Below are 15,635 nucleotides of genomic sequence, written 5' to 3' on the forward strand. Positions count from 1 at the left end.
CCTTCTTTGCTTAGAACTGGGTTTCCATCTGAGCTTTTGATATTCATACAAGTGGTTCTCTTTTCTCTGAAGGTCTCTTTAATTTTCCTGTAGGCTGTATCTATCTTACCACTAGTGAGATAATCCTCTACATCCTTACATTTGTCCTCTAGCCATGCCTGCTTAGCCATTTTGCACTTCCTGTCGAGCTCATTTTTGAGACATTTGTATTCCTTTTTGCCTGCTTCATTTACTGCATTTTTATATTTTCTCCTTTCATCAATTAAATTCAATATTTCTCCTGTTACCCAAGGATTTCTACAAGCCCTCGTCATTTTACCTACTTGATCGTCTGCTGCCTTCACTATTTCATCCCTCAGAGCTACCCATTCTTCTTCTACTGTATTTCTTTACCACATTCCTGTCAATTGTTCCCTTATGCTCTCCCTGAAACTCTGTACAACCTCTGGTTTAGTCAGTTTATCCAGGTCGCATCTCCTTAAATTCCCACCTTTTTGCAGTTTCTTCAGTTTTAATCAACAGTTTATAATCAATAGATTGTGGTCAGAGTCCACATCTGCCCCTGGAAATGTCTTGCAATTTAAAACATGGTTCCTAAATCTCTGGCTTGCTATTATACAATCTATCTGATCCTTCTCTTATCTCCAGGCTTCTTCCATGTATACAACCTTCTTTCGTGATTCTTGAACCAAGTTTTAGCTATGATTAAGTTATGCTCTGTACAAAATCCTACCAGGCTGTATCGTCTTTCATTTCTTACCTCCAATCCATATTCATTTACTACATTTCCTTCTCTCCCTTTTCCTACTATAGAAGTCCAGTCACCCATCACTATTAAATTTTAATCTCCCTTCACCATCTGAATAATGTCTTTTATCTCATCATACATTTCATCAATTTCTTCGTCATCTGCAGAGCTAATTGGCATATAAACTTGTACTACTGTAGTAGGCATGGGCTTCAAGTCTATCTTGGCCACAATAATGTGTTCACTATGCTGTTCGTAGTAGCTTATGATTGCCACCATAAAATTCACTATCAATCTTTTCCAGGAGCTGTTCTGGACCATCACGTCATTGAAAATACTGCCCACTATAGGCCTAGAATATTTTTTAACAATATTTTGTCTTAAAATCCATCTGACTACTCTGTCTGTTTCTTTTTTATTTAGTTTAATTTTAAATTATTTATTTGTTTGACAACTTTCCCTGTCAGTTATCTTCACCATATTAGGTTTCTTTCCTTTATAAAGCTCTTTTGTTTCTCGCATATGTTCCAGTCTAGTTATTATTATTTAGCTTTCTGTTCCCTACACATTTCCTGCTGTCTTATTTTCTTATTTTTACTCAGGCAGTACTATATCTTGTCTGTCAGATAAGTCTGTCCTCTCACTTTGTATACAGCTGCAGAAAATTAACTTCTCCTGTCATTCTAGTGTTAGGAGAAAGCAACAATAGTTACACTTTTGGTTCATAAAAAATTCAGAAATGTTGAGAGGTAGAAGTTAGTAGAAATTCGTGCTCCTATATTAGATTGATATATGAAGCAAGCAACAACTCCCACTCTTTAAATATGTCTGCTTGTGTCTGTGTATGTGTGGATGGATGTGTGTGTGTGTGCGAGTGTATACCCGTCCGTTTTTCCCCCTAAGGTAGGTCTTTCCGCTCCCGGGATTGGAATGACTCCTTACCCTCTCCCTTAAAACACACTTCCTTTCGTCTTTCCCTCTCCTTCCCTCTTTCCTGATGAGGCAACAGTTTGTTGTGAAAACTTGAATTTTGTGTGTATGTTTGTGTTTGTTTGTGTGTCTATCGACGTGCCAGCACTTTCGTTTGGTAAGTCACATCATCTTTGTTTTTAGATATATTTTTCCCATGTGGAATGTTTCCCTCTATTAAACAAAGATGATGTGACTTACCATACGAAAGCACTGGCAGGTCGATAGAAACACAAACAGACACATACATACACACAAAATTCTAGCTTTCGCAACCAACGGTTGCTTCGTCAGGAAAGAGGTTAGGAGAGGGAAAGACGAAAGGATTTGGGTTTTAAGGAAGAGGGTAAGGAGTCATTCCAATCCCGGGAGCGGAAAGACATACCTTTGGGGGAAAAAAGGACGGGTGTACACTCGCGCGCGCACACACACACACACACACACACACACACACACACACACACACACACACACACACACACACACACACATATCCGCCCACACACATACAGACACAAGCAGACATATTTAAAGACAAAGAGTTTGGGCAGAGATGTCAGTCGAGGCGGAAGTGCAGAGGCAAAGATGATGTTGAATGACAGGTGAGGTGTGAGTGGCGGCAACTTGAAATTAGCGGAGATTGAGGCCTGGTGGGTAACAGGAAGAGAGGATATATTGAAGAGCAAGTTCCCATCTCTGGAGTTCGGATAGGTTGGTGTTGGTGGGAAGTATCCAGATAACCCGGACGGTGTAACACTGTGCCAAGATGTGCTGGCCGTGCACCAAGGCATGTTTAGCCACAGGGTGATCCTCATTACCAACAAACACTGTCTGCCTGTGTCCATTCGTGTGAATGGACAGTTTGTTGCTGGTCATTCCCACATAGAATGCATCACAGTGTAGGCAGGTCAGTTGGTAAATCACGTGGGTGCTTTCACATGTGGCTCTGCCTTTGATCGTGTACACCTTCCGGGTTACAGGACTGGAGTAGGTGGTGGTGGGAGGGTGCATGGGACAGGTTTTACACCGGAGGTGGTTACAAGGATAGGAGCCAGAGGGTAGGGAAGGTGGTTTGGGGATTTCATAGGGATGAACTAACAGGTTACGAAGGTTAGGTGGATGGCAGAAAGACACTCTTGGTGGAGTGGGGAGGATTTCATGAAGGATGGATCTCATTTCAGGGCAGGAGAGCCACATTCAGAGTCTGGTACAGTCCCGGAAAGTATTCTGTCACAAGTGGGGTACTTTTGTGGTTCTTCTGTGGGGGATTCTGGGTTTGAGGGGATGAGGAAGTGGCTCTGGTTATTTGCTTCTGTACCAGTTCGGAAGGGTAGTTGCGGGATGCGAAAGCTGTTGTCAGGTTGTTGGTGTAATGGTTCAGGGATTCCAGACTGGAGCAGATTCGTTTGCCACGAAGACCTAGGCTGTAGGGAAGGGACCGTTTGATGTGAAATGGGTGGCAGCTGTCATAATGGAGGTACTGTTGCTTGTTGGTGGGTTTGATGTGGACGGACGTGTGAAGCTGGCCATTGGACAGGTGGAGGTCAACGTCAAGGAAAGTGGCATGGGATTTGGAGTAGGACCAGGTGAATCTGATGGAACCAAAGGAGTTGAGGTTGGAGAGGAAATTCTGGAGTTCTTCTTCACTGTGAGTCCAGATCATGAAGATGTCATCAATAAATCTGTACCAAACTTTGGGCTGGCAGGCCTGGGTAACCAAGAAGGCTTCCTCTAAGCGACCCATGAATAGGTTGGCGTACGAGGGGGCCATCCTGGTACCCATGGCTGTTCCCTTTAATTGTTGGTATGTCTGGCCTTCAAAAGGGAAGAAGTTGTGGGTCAGGATGAAGCTGGCTAAGGTGATGAGGAAAGAGGTTTTAGGTAGGGTGGCAGGTGATCGGCGTGAAAGGAAATGCTCCATCGCAGCGAGGCCCTGGAATATTTGTGTATAAGGAAGTGGCATCAATGGTTACAAGGATGGTTTCCGGGGGTAACACATGATGAAGGATATATATATAAAAATAATAGAGGGAAACATTCCATGTGGGAAAAATATATCAACAACCTGACAACAGCTTTCGCATCCCGCAACTACCCTTCCGACCTGGTACAGAAGCAAATAACCAGAGCCACTTCCTCATCCCCTCAAACCCAGAACCCCCACAGAAGAACCACAAAAGTGCCCCACTTGTGACAGGATACTTTCCGGGACTGGACCAGACTCTGAATGTGGCTCTCCTGCCCTGAAAAGAGATCCATCCTTCATGAAATCCTCCCCACTCCACCAAGAGTGTCTTTCTGCCATCCACCTAACCTTCGTAACCTAGATAACACATGAGAAAAAGGTTTTAAATATATACCAAGATATACTATATGCACTGCAACATTAACACATCTGAAAGGAGAAACACAAAACCTCATGAATTAAAAAAAATCCATTAATGAGGTAAGATGTAAACACTACAGTCAAATTAGCACACTGAACATTCGTCAGTCATTCCAGGGCTACTCCAGAGACACTGTGGGTGTCTTTAATTCCTCCTCCTTTGAAACTGTAAATTGCACAATTTGAAATATGGTCCTTGGTTTGAAGTTGACCACTCTTATAGAAAGGATCATTTTCTAGATCCCACTTTGTCATTTAGCTTTTACAGTGACCTGCTTCAGTCCTTATTTTGTTTAAGCTTGTCCAGTGTCTTCTTGGGAGGTCAAAACCAGAAACTCTTTTGATCACATGAGCAATAAGGATTCCGTTTTGTGGTGTGTTTCTTCATTGACAGTCCATTTCATCCTCAAAAACTTCTAATCTTTGTATGGTTTTTCAAAGAGATGTCCTCAACTTCAGTTGAACCCTTGTGTGTAAATGATGATGAATGGGGAGGTGGCTATAGTTTGATATCTTACTTTTTTTTATTACAGCTTTGTGTTCTATATTTGGTGGTTGTATATTGACTAGCAGTGGTAGCCAGGTTGTGGGGGTCAGTTTTGGTTGGGCCAGTTATGATCCTCCTCAGTTCAGTGAGCTGCCCATCATCTTTTCTGTGTGGGTGCTCATTGCCCATACTGGGATGCAGTATTCAGCAGTGCTACTATAGACCAGTGCCAGTGCTGGTGTGTGCAATGTGTTTGCATTGCTTCCCCTTGAGCTGCCTGCTATTTTTGCTAGTATAGTTGGCCGAACATGTACTGGCCTCCCAGCCCTGGTGAAGACAAAGAAAGTGTAGGGATGGGCTATTATGACCCAGCCTGAAGGAAGATATAAATACAATTCTTGTTAATTTCATTCTTATGCACGCTATCTCAGTCTTACACCTTTGTCTTTCATTAATAAACTGAATTTATCCATAGCTTTTGCCCTTCTCCTTTTTCTGTAACTATGATGCCATGGCCTGCATTAATTGTTCCTTTCTGTGTTATATCACACTATTGAGTTCAGTACCTGACCCTGCTTGCCCTAATTAAGATACATGTTGAGTGAGTAATGATAAGGAGAAATAATACGAGGGCTATCCACAAAGTACATTATGTTTTGGAATTAAAAATAAATAAAGTATTGGAAATTTTTTTTATTATATGCAGATGAAAGCCACACTTAATTACTACTTTTCTACATAGTTGCCATTTAAATTAAGGCACTTATCGTAGTGATGGACGAGCTTGGAAATTCCTTCGTCATAAAATTCAGCCGCCTGCGCCTTCAACCACGTGGTTAATCAGTAACCCGGTAGAAATACGATTTTTGTGGATTTCCTGGAAAGAGGCACTACAATAAACTCTCAAAGGTATTGCCAAACTCTGCACAACCTCAGAAGAGCAATACAAAACAAGCGCAGGGGAAAATTGGGCTCAAAGATCTTGCTGATTCACGACAACGTCTGGGCCCACACGGCAAATGCTACTCGTGAAGTTCTCGAATCTTTTAAGTGGGAGTTGTTTCCTCATCCGCCGTACAGTCCCAACCTGGCACCGAGTGACTTCCACTTATTCTCAGCAATGAAGAAGTGGTTGGCTATGCAGCGTTTTGATGACAACGCACAGCTTCATGAAGAGGTAACCACGTGGTTGAAGGCGCAGGCGGCCGAATTTTATGACGAAGGAATTTCCAAGCTCGTCCATCCCTACGATAAGTGCCTTAATTTAAATGGCAACTATGTAGAAAAGTAGTATTGAAGTGTGGCTTTCATCTGTATATAATAAAAAAAATTCCAATACTTAATTTATTTTTAATTCCAAAACATAATGTACTTTGTGGATCGCCCTCGTATATAATTTTCCTATGCTTGCTCACTCAGTGTTCTGTGTGTTGTACAATTATTTAATTTGAAATCCATGTGATTCATCTCCTATGTTTATCCCCTTTCACAGAAGATAAATGGCAGTTTGACTGTGCTAAAACTGTATGTGTTTCATAGTAATATTTACTGTGTTAGCAGAAGTTATAAAGCGTACTTAACCTGCTAAAGACTTTTCATATAAAAAGTATTTTACTACTGCTTTCACTTAATGCCACAAAAGTGTGTCTGGTATCTGTGGTACAGATGAAACAGTTACTAAACGTCCTCTTGTGTAATATTGTGACTGAAGCAGGAACTTTTTCTTCAATAAATACTTAATTGTAACATTTGAAATGCAGTAGTCATGTAATAAGCTTAATTGTTGAATTATTCCTCATTTTCAACAAACCAGTGTTTACTGTATGATAAATGAAATATCTATTGAATGTTTTAAGTTAATCTATTCACTCCTTCTCTTTTGACAGACTGCTCATATCTACCTGAGGGATGCAATGTCTGTCGAGGAATTTCTGGCAAGTGCATGCGGTCGGAAGAATTTAAACCCGATGGAACATTTTGTACGGGTCAAGAAAAGACGAGACATGGAAGACCACAATTATTTCGTTCCTCATCGGACGGATCTTATAGAGACATATGTATGTTAAGTACAAGTTCATAACACATGTTTTTAGAACATGCAAGATGTTTTTAAAGTTAAACATAGTGTCCTTGTGAAGAAATATTGAAGTTTTCTTTGGTTATAGTTTAAATAGATATTATATGGTGCTATATGTTACTAGTGTTGTAACTGATTACCAGAATAAGGCATGTGAGTAATATTATCATTGGCATTGCCAATAGTGAATTGGCTTTTGATCTGCTCTCATGCAAATAAAAGTAATCATTTTGGTTACTGTTAACAAGATAAAATAATTGACAGCTAAAAAGTTCATGCTTTTAAATAGTTTGACATCTTTTCAACGTCAGGATACATATTTTATGGATATTGACAATATTACGAAAAGGATAGATTGCCATTTGCCATTTGCCATGTAGTGGAAATCTTGGGTTGCAGACAGGCACAACAAAATGACTGTCAAACAGCTAAGCTTTTGGCCAAAAAAGGCCTTCATCCGAACCAGACAACATTCACATGCTCACTCACATAAAAGCAACTCACACACACGTGAAGGCCTTTTTGGCTGAAACCTTACTTATTTGACAGTCTTTTTGTTGTGCCTGTCTGCGACTAACATTTCCGCTACATGGTGAGAAGCAAAGTAGTACTTCATAAGATTGTCATTATTCAATCCTGAATCTTCCATTATTTGTAAATTTATGGTTACATAGATTAGGGAAAGGCTACCACTCACCTTTTGTGGACTGATGAGTGGAGCATACAATCACACAGCAACAAACACTATTCACACTGTCTTTCAAGCTCTTGTTCCTTTTCTGGTAATCTGAGTGTGACGAAATTTCAAATAAGCAAATTGTAACATTGACACATCTCCTGTACATCAGACAAATGTTCTGAAATTGTGTGTATTATGAGATGAATAAAACACATTTCACATAACTAGAAAAAGAGCAAGACTTTGAAAACTAGAGCGAACAGTGTTACCTGTTGTGTGTTACTACGCTCCACACATCAGTTTGCTGTGAGTGGTTTGCCTTTCTCTCATTCTATGCATTGTTTCATCCAAGAATTTCCATTATTGTTGTATGATGAGTAACTTTCCAAAACACACAACCTCACAGAAAGTTAAATTTTTCTGACAAATGAAAAACCTGTACAGCAAAAATAATTTTATTATTTTTTTTGAAATTTATACAAAATACATCTGTAGGGCTACTGATAAAAATGTGTAATTTTTTGATTTGCTGTCAAGATGTGAGGAGTGTTCTGATTAAATGTGGTTTGTTGCGTTTTAAGTGGATGATATGCTTTTTCATGTTAACTGTTTTGGACATATTGCATTTTGATGAGTTTTCAATAACATTTTTTGAAAATTCACTTTTTTAAATTAGGTAAAGCACTTTAACACCAGAAGCAGAAATAAAAACATTAATATGCTCCATTTCCTGTTCTTCAGAGAGAGCACTTTGAATCTATTTGATACTTTTATGAAAGTGTATCCACATCTGCCTAATGGCAGAAAGCAGTTTGAAGTGTGTTTTGGATTTCACATCAGTTACCCATTTGCCTATCATGAATTTCTTCTGATGAATCATTTTCAGATCATTGACCCCATTTACAGGTTTCAAATTTTTGCATAGTTTAATGTAATCAGATATTTCCAAATCTTTCACCAAAATCTTTCTTCACCCACTTGTGCATTACCTTCTTGGTATGTGTTTGGACTCAATATTTCTGAAGTTTTATGAAGTTTCTTTACTACTCCATCAAAACTTCAGTCAACAGATAAAAAGGAGGGCATTCAAACTGGAAACCCAGGAGGTACATCAGTTAAGGCACTAAAGATTTTCTTCTAATTAAAAACGCAAAAATCAATGAAAAAGTCACCCCAACTCTCCATTGTACTGAATTACAGCAAGCTGTTTCTCACACACTGACATAGTTACTTTACACACCACCATGTTACAGGCTACAATTTGGAGCCCTCTAGTGGCAGAGGGCTGCAAATACAGAGACATGAAGTATAAAGATGTAGAATGTTAATAATGTTTGCTTTATTTTCAAAAGACTTTAAGAGTTTTCACATAATAAATTCAGAGGCATCACTTTTCAACACACTCTTGTAATTTATGGTTAATATTTTATGGAATTAGTTCTTTTAGGAGTATTATTTTATTTTGAAAGCATGGTGTTCGGTTTATGCTATAGTAACACAAAGTCACACTTTCGTTATTTTCTTTAAGAAGTGCACAGTTATTAAATATTTGTTACTCATCTGATTACTGTTAAAAATGCATAATCGTGCATGAAACTGAGATGTGATAACAGTGTCTCTCTCTCTCTCTCACTTGTTATAAATCATAAGACACTGTAGCTTATTGAATAGACACTAATAATTTTAATTGCTTTAAATTGATACATTAGGTCATGGAGAATTCTAATTTCACTATTGCACTGCTATAACACTTAACTGAATAGTTGTCTGCAATTTGAAATAAAAATCAATGCTCATAGATTGAACACTGCTGGCGAAATCTTTATGTTGAAGGAGCTTTCTGGGAATCAACTGTCATTTTATGATTTGTTCGTGATTCATTACATCGTTCCTTCATTAAATTTTTATAAGTAATTGGTGGTCAAAATCTGTTATTTATTCCAATTTAAAAGGTTTATCACTGTGGGTTTCTAGAATATTAGAAACAGCATCAAATTAATGAGAATAAATACTAAACAAAATTATTTTTGCAGTTATCAGTTTGTTTTTAAGCTGCATAAATTACTCAAAACTCTTGAGCTTATTTTTTCATGATATATTCTTTCTGGATCTTTGAGAGTCACTCACTATTATTCAGATGAAATTCGATAAAATTTAAACTGCAAATATGATATTACCATTTAGGCTTGATTTTTTTACCAAGAGAGTTCATCACACTACTGAACATGCACAAAGAGAAACCAATGCCTGTGTTATAGGTCATTTACACACACACACACACACACACACACACACACACACACACACACACACACACGTGGCTGGCATCAGAACCTTGACGATACATCTGCTGTTCTGTTGACTTCTTCTTGTTGTCCCCTTGGTCTGTCTGAGTTAGCTTTGTCAGCACCTCATCACAATGAATGAGATATTGACTCAAAGAGATTGTAAAGAAGCTAGAAATTTCTGTCGCGGGTCCTGGGTATATGATTTTACAGCAAAAATCATTAACCCAACACAGTTTACTGCATAATAATAGTTGTTTATTGTTAAATAACATCTATTTTTTACCATTCTCTAGTCTGTGTTTTCCAAATAGTCCTTAACTCTGTAGTATTGATTATTTAAGAAATGTACTTTAACTATTAGCTTGAATATTAGGATTTTAATTTTCTTTTAATCTCCTTGGACAATTATTGTACAGTTTTATTCCTTTGTAGAAAATACAATCCTGCTCCCAATCCTGCATCCTGTGGGTCATTCCCTTGTGGTCGTCTTAGGTGTGAGACCTGTCCCACACAGCCACCCACTACCTCCCACTGTGTTACAGTCATAAGCATTTCATACCCTATAAAAGACAGCGCCAGTTGTAAAAGCAGCCATGTTACATATTGTCAATTTTGCAATTACTGTGCAGTATTCCATGTTTCCATGACAAGCAACCAATAGACTGCACACATGAATGACCAATGCCAAGCTATTGTAAACCACAAACTAGACAATCCAGTTGCCTAACATGCTGTGCACCACAACACAAATGACTGCAACAGCTGCTTCACTACATGAGTGATATGGATACATCATTCCAGCTCCTTTGAGCTGGAAATTGTCTCTCCCACATATCCTACACTCTCGCAATCACTCTAGCCTAAACCTCCGCTAATCTATTTCCCTTTGTCTCACCTTAAATTTTTCCTTCTTTCTTCTGTTCACATCACTCCTACCCCATCCAGATCATGTACTGCCTTATCCCACCACTCTTCCTCCCTCCTGCGCCCTCATAAGGATATACTCTCTCTCTCTCTCTCTCTCTCTCTCTCTCTCTCTCTCTCTCTCTCTCTCTTCCTCTTCCTCCCCTTCTTTCCCCATTATACACCCCTCTCCATTTCTCGCTTCCTTCCCCTCTCTCTCTCTCTCTCTCTCTCTCTCTCTCTCTCTCTCTCTCTCTTCATCTCCACCTACCTATCTGCCCTTCTCTATCACCGTCCCCCCTTTCTTCTCTGTACCTCTCATATCCTCTATCCTCTGAATTCCTTTTATCTTGTTGTGCAGCCACTGAGTCGTCTCTCAAAAGGCTTCCCTCACACCATTCCTGCTACTCCCTCATTGCCTCATTTGTCCTTCTCAACCTCCTCCCCACCTCCATCTGCCCAGGCAACTGCTCTCAATAATTGATAATGAACAGTTTTACAGTTGCCACATTTGTGTGTCTGTGTTTCTTTCTTTCTTTTGTGTGTGTGTGTGTGTGTGTGTGTGTGTGTGTGTGTGTGTGTGTGTGTGTTAAGGTTCTACTAATATTTTGATTTTATGAGTTGGAAATTGTGAAACTAATGAAAAAAGTATACATTTATTTCTTTTATAACTCAATTTACAGCTCCACACACACGAGATAGTGGAGGTTTGTGCAAAGATACTGTATCAGGTAGAGCTTCAGCGTACCACTCTCGAACAGATGTGGGGATTCTCAGTGGAAGCAGAACTGATCGAGAACGCCGATCGCCAAGACGAACTGTGCTGTTATGTGAGCAGAGTGGAGGACAAGAGTGTTGCTATGCAGAATGGTAACTATAAGCCACTCGTTCTTTAAGCAAAATAGTATATTCCTCAGCTTGCTAGGAAGTGTTCAAGGATGTAACATAGTTAGTCTATGGAATACATAGTGTTTTCAGAAAATATGCAGACAAAATTAATTATATGGAAATGTCAGACATTAATCTTAATTATACTGGTGACACTTTCTTTGTAGTTGGAATAATTAGATGCAGCTATAAAAGATCAACAACCCCTTGTAGACCTTGTAGAAATAGTAGTTGAAATATAGTGTTCAGTTTAGCATGATATTTGTTTTGCACATACAGAATAGTTGATCTTTCAGCATACATTTAATGAAATTCGACAGTGTGCTCCGATTCAGAATATTCAGCAGGTATTAGTAATAATAAGAAGTGAGATGATACTCCTTGTTCTCACTATCATGGTGTTTGAATTCATTGTTCTTCCTCCTTTAGATGTTTGGTAGCCAAATGTAAAGGGTTAACCATAACTCCACTGACAAAACTTTAGAACACACAACTTTACAGTGTGCGCAGCCACAGCCACTGAAATTCATGGTAAATTGAACTTGAATAAAACCTCAAACAGCTGTTAATTGATGATTTATTCATCTGACCAGTTTATCTGCATTAAAGCATCATCTTCATGTGATAACATAGATTAGCACACAGAAACACACCCAACATTCGTGGTCACAGAAACCATCCCATGGATAGGGCGAGTAGTCAACAAATAATAACAGGCAAAGCATTGGGGCAAATAGTGCAGGGGATGAGGCACCTGTAGTCGGTTGTTGTGAGGGTAAAGCACTGGAGGCAGTCAGCTGTATACAATCTGATGGGGACCACCTTCTGACCGGAGACGCTGGTGAACAATGGAAGAACACAACTGGCCAATTTAGTACACAGCTTACTGCCTCCGGTGCTTTAGCCTCAAAACAACCAACTACAGGGTTTTATATTATATACGCTGCCTTCTACTATCAGATATGTTCATTTTTGACTAGTTTGTTACTGTGCCTCATCCCCTGCACTATTTGCCTCAGTGCCATGTTGGTTATTAGCTGTTGGCTACTTCCCCTCTTCATGGGGCTGGATTCTGTGACTACAAACATTGGGCATCTGTGTGTGCTAATCTGTGTGACACTGTTATACAATGTTCTACTATTAAAGTGGTTCCCAACCTTTGGAGTTCAAATCCTGTCATGCCTGCCATTTGTTGTGATCTTTCATCATTCACTAGCACCTCTGGTCAGAGTGTGATCTCCACCAGTGTAGTGTGCAGCTCACTGCCTCCAGTGCTTTACCCTGACAACAATCAACTACAGATGTCTCATCCCTTGCAATATTCGCCCCAATGCTCTGTCACTTATTTGTTGACTACATGAAACTCTCAGTAATATGGCCCTCAGTAGTCCGGCCTCTCAGTAATCTGGCACACTTCCAGCTTCTAGGCTTTCAACCTGAAATGACGCCTACAATGATAAAATTTCATCTGCAACAATGTTTTTAGTTAATTATAATGTTCGACATTCCTGTAATTGTGGCTTTCCTTGTGGATCATTATCATGGCTTCTGAAGGAAAACACATTATGCCAGACCTCAAGCAGAAACTCGAAATTAGATATAAACTGATCTGAGGTTCTTCGCAGAAAATCATTGCTGCTGGCAACAGTGTTGGACGAGCAATTATTTATGACCAAACTTCAGCAGAAAAGGGATAATCATAGGCTCACAGGAAAGTTACAATGAAACAGATGAAGAAGAGGACATAGGAGGAGAGAACTTGAGGATATCTCGAACTGCTGGTGCTGAAGCTGGAGATGTCTTCCTGGAGTACATTATGCAACAATCAGAAACGTGGCAGGACCTATGAAATGCTTGTAAAGCCGTTATGTGATAAAGCATACTACCGCTGCATATCATCATCATGTCAACTAAAACTTTTGGACATGTTTCATATTGAATGTTGAGTGATACTAATATACAGGTACACACTCAAGGACTAAGTTTTCTGTGAAAATGAAGGTATCTTTTGCTTTGATAAAATTTTTATTCTAAATTTTAGGCACTCTCAACAATCTGGCACTTCCGCTAATCCAACACCCATATGTGCGAGGAATGGCTGGTTTAGCAAGAGTCTAGTGTACTTCTCCTCTTCATGTGGTTGGATTCTGTGACTATTAACATTGTAGACATCTATCTGTTTGCAGTTTTACTCAAGTTCAATTTACCAAAACTTTAGAAGCTGTTTAGGGATATTTTCTGAGAATTGTGTTGTAAGGGACCTATGGCCTCCTGTGACTTGATGCAGAATAATTGCATTTTGTTTGACTTCTTACCCATATCTACTTATTATCCATAATGCCCTGAAAACATATGCACAGTGATGCAAATGTTAAAAGTATATGCCATGTGTCTTGTTTGGAAACAAACTTGTTCCATTCATGTACGGTACTAGCTGTTGACAACAATTATGCCCAATTTACTCTTTGCATTAGTGGTATGTTAACAGTGGTACCCAGCAGTATGGACAGGTTAGGGATAAAGAAATGGCCAGTGGATTCACTGAATGCAGTAGAAGAGTGGCACAATGCCGGCCGAAGTGGCCGTGCGGTTAAAGGCGCTGCAGTCTGGAACCGCAAGACCGCTACGGTCGCAGGTTCGAATCCTGCCTCGGGCATGGATGTTTGTGATGTCCTTAGGTTAGTTAGGTTTAACTAGTTCTAAGTTCTAGGGGACTAATAACCTCAGCAGTTGAGTCCCATAGTGCTCAGAGCCATTTGAACCAAGTGGCACAATGACACCATGATGACCTGATTGTGCAGCAGCGGAAACCATGCCACAGTACTTTTGGATCTGTAGATTACTCTGTGTTTAGAGCTGTACATTGTAGTTATTGTATATTACAGACTTTTTCATTGTTGTGAAGAAGTTTTGACAAGGTAATTAGGATAACAAAAAGGAAAAGTGTTATAACATTAATACTCTGTAATGAGCCACTGGAGACTATGAGTTCCTTATACTAAAATACTCAGAAAATGCCCCTGAACATTCCCAAAGTCTTGTCAGTGGAGTTCCAATTCAGCCTGATGTGGGAAAACTTCTTCTCTAAAGAAAATTGACTGTTTTAGACTATTTACACAGTGATGAAAGAGGGTAGTCATATTAAAGTCGTAGGGAGCAATTGGACAAGATGAATATTCTTCACAAATTCAGCTACAAGTAGATGCTACAGTAATTTAAGGAAAAGTGCTCAGGACTAACTACTATTAGGGTACGATTGTATGCATACAACAGTTATGTATGTTTTTATTCACAGTAGCACATCATAGGATATCAGGAAAATTAGCAAAGCAGTTTTTGAGTCTTAAACAATTAACGAACAAAACATCTAATTTCCACAACAGCAAATTACTTCGTATTCATTGCTATTTATTGTGGGTACAAGCTTTAGCTTAGCAAAATGTAAGGGATCTAGCAGTAGTATTGTATGTGCATTACTCACAGTTCCCCCTCCATGTAAGAGCTTCAGAAAGTCAAAATTCTGAAAAAATGAATTCTGTAACACATACCAGTTGGAAGTGTGCCTTCATTTGCGCTAATTAAATGGAAACATTTTGTTTTTAGTCATATTGGATATATATAATAATTTGATATCACAAAGATATTGCACATCACAATGACTATGTGCTCACGTGACTGTGAAATATGTTCCACTGAATGAAAACTCAAAAGAATTAGGGAAACATGACTTTAAGTGTCTGCTATACTTCACTGAACAATAACTGAGGACTGGTATGTTACCAAATTATACCTTTAAACAGTGGAAAATCTAGGATGAAATGTAACAACATTATGAAAAGGAAAGTTGCCACTCACCGTATAACAGAGATGCTGAGTCGCAGATAGGCACCAGTCTGGTGCTACAACTCGCAGTGTGGCCTCAGGTGCCTGAGACTGCAATCATGTGTGGATGAGTGGCATGTGCGTGAATGAGTGAGTGTGTGTGTGTGTGTGTGTGTGTGTGTGGGTGGGTGGGTGTGGGTGGGTGGGTGGGTGGGTGGGTGTGGTGTGTGATATTTTTATCGTGCCTATCTGCAACTCATCATCTCCGTTATATGGTAAATGGCAACTTTCCTGTTCATAATATTGTCAAATTACAACTTTGTTTCACAAATTAAGCATACAACAAAACCTCATTGCATCCTCAATTGTTTACATAAAAAGAACTGAA

The 15,635-nt window shown here is 39.3% G+C and overlaps 1 protein-coding gene across 1 annotated transcript in view; it reads left to right on the forward strand.

Annotated features, from left to right (window-relative positions):
- LOC126419799 (protein still life, isoforms C/SIF type 2) overlaps positions 1-15,635 on the forward strand; it is a 924,442-nt gene that overhangs the window by 804,370 nt on the left and 104,437 nt on the right. The window contains exons 7-8 of the mRNA XM_050086986.1: positions 6,477-6,647; positions 11,221-11,407. Coding sequence (XP_049942943.1) covers positions 6,477-6,647; positions 11,221-11,407 — 358 coding nt within the window. The remainder of the gene's footprint in view (positions 1-6,476; positions 6,648-11,220; positions 11,408-15,635) is intronic.

The sequence above is a fragment of the Schistocerca serialis genome, chromosome 9 (genome assembly GCF_023864345.2).
Source record: "Schistocerca serialis cubense isolate TAMUIC-IGC-003099 chromosome 9, iqSchSeri2.2, whole genome shotgun sequence".
NCBI lineage: Eukaryota > Metazoa > Arthropoda > Insecta > Orthoptera > Acrididae > Schistocerca > Schistocerca serialis.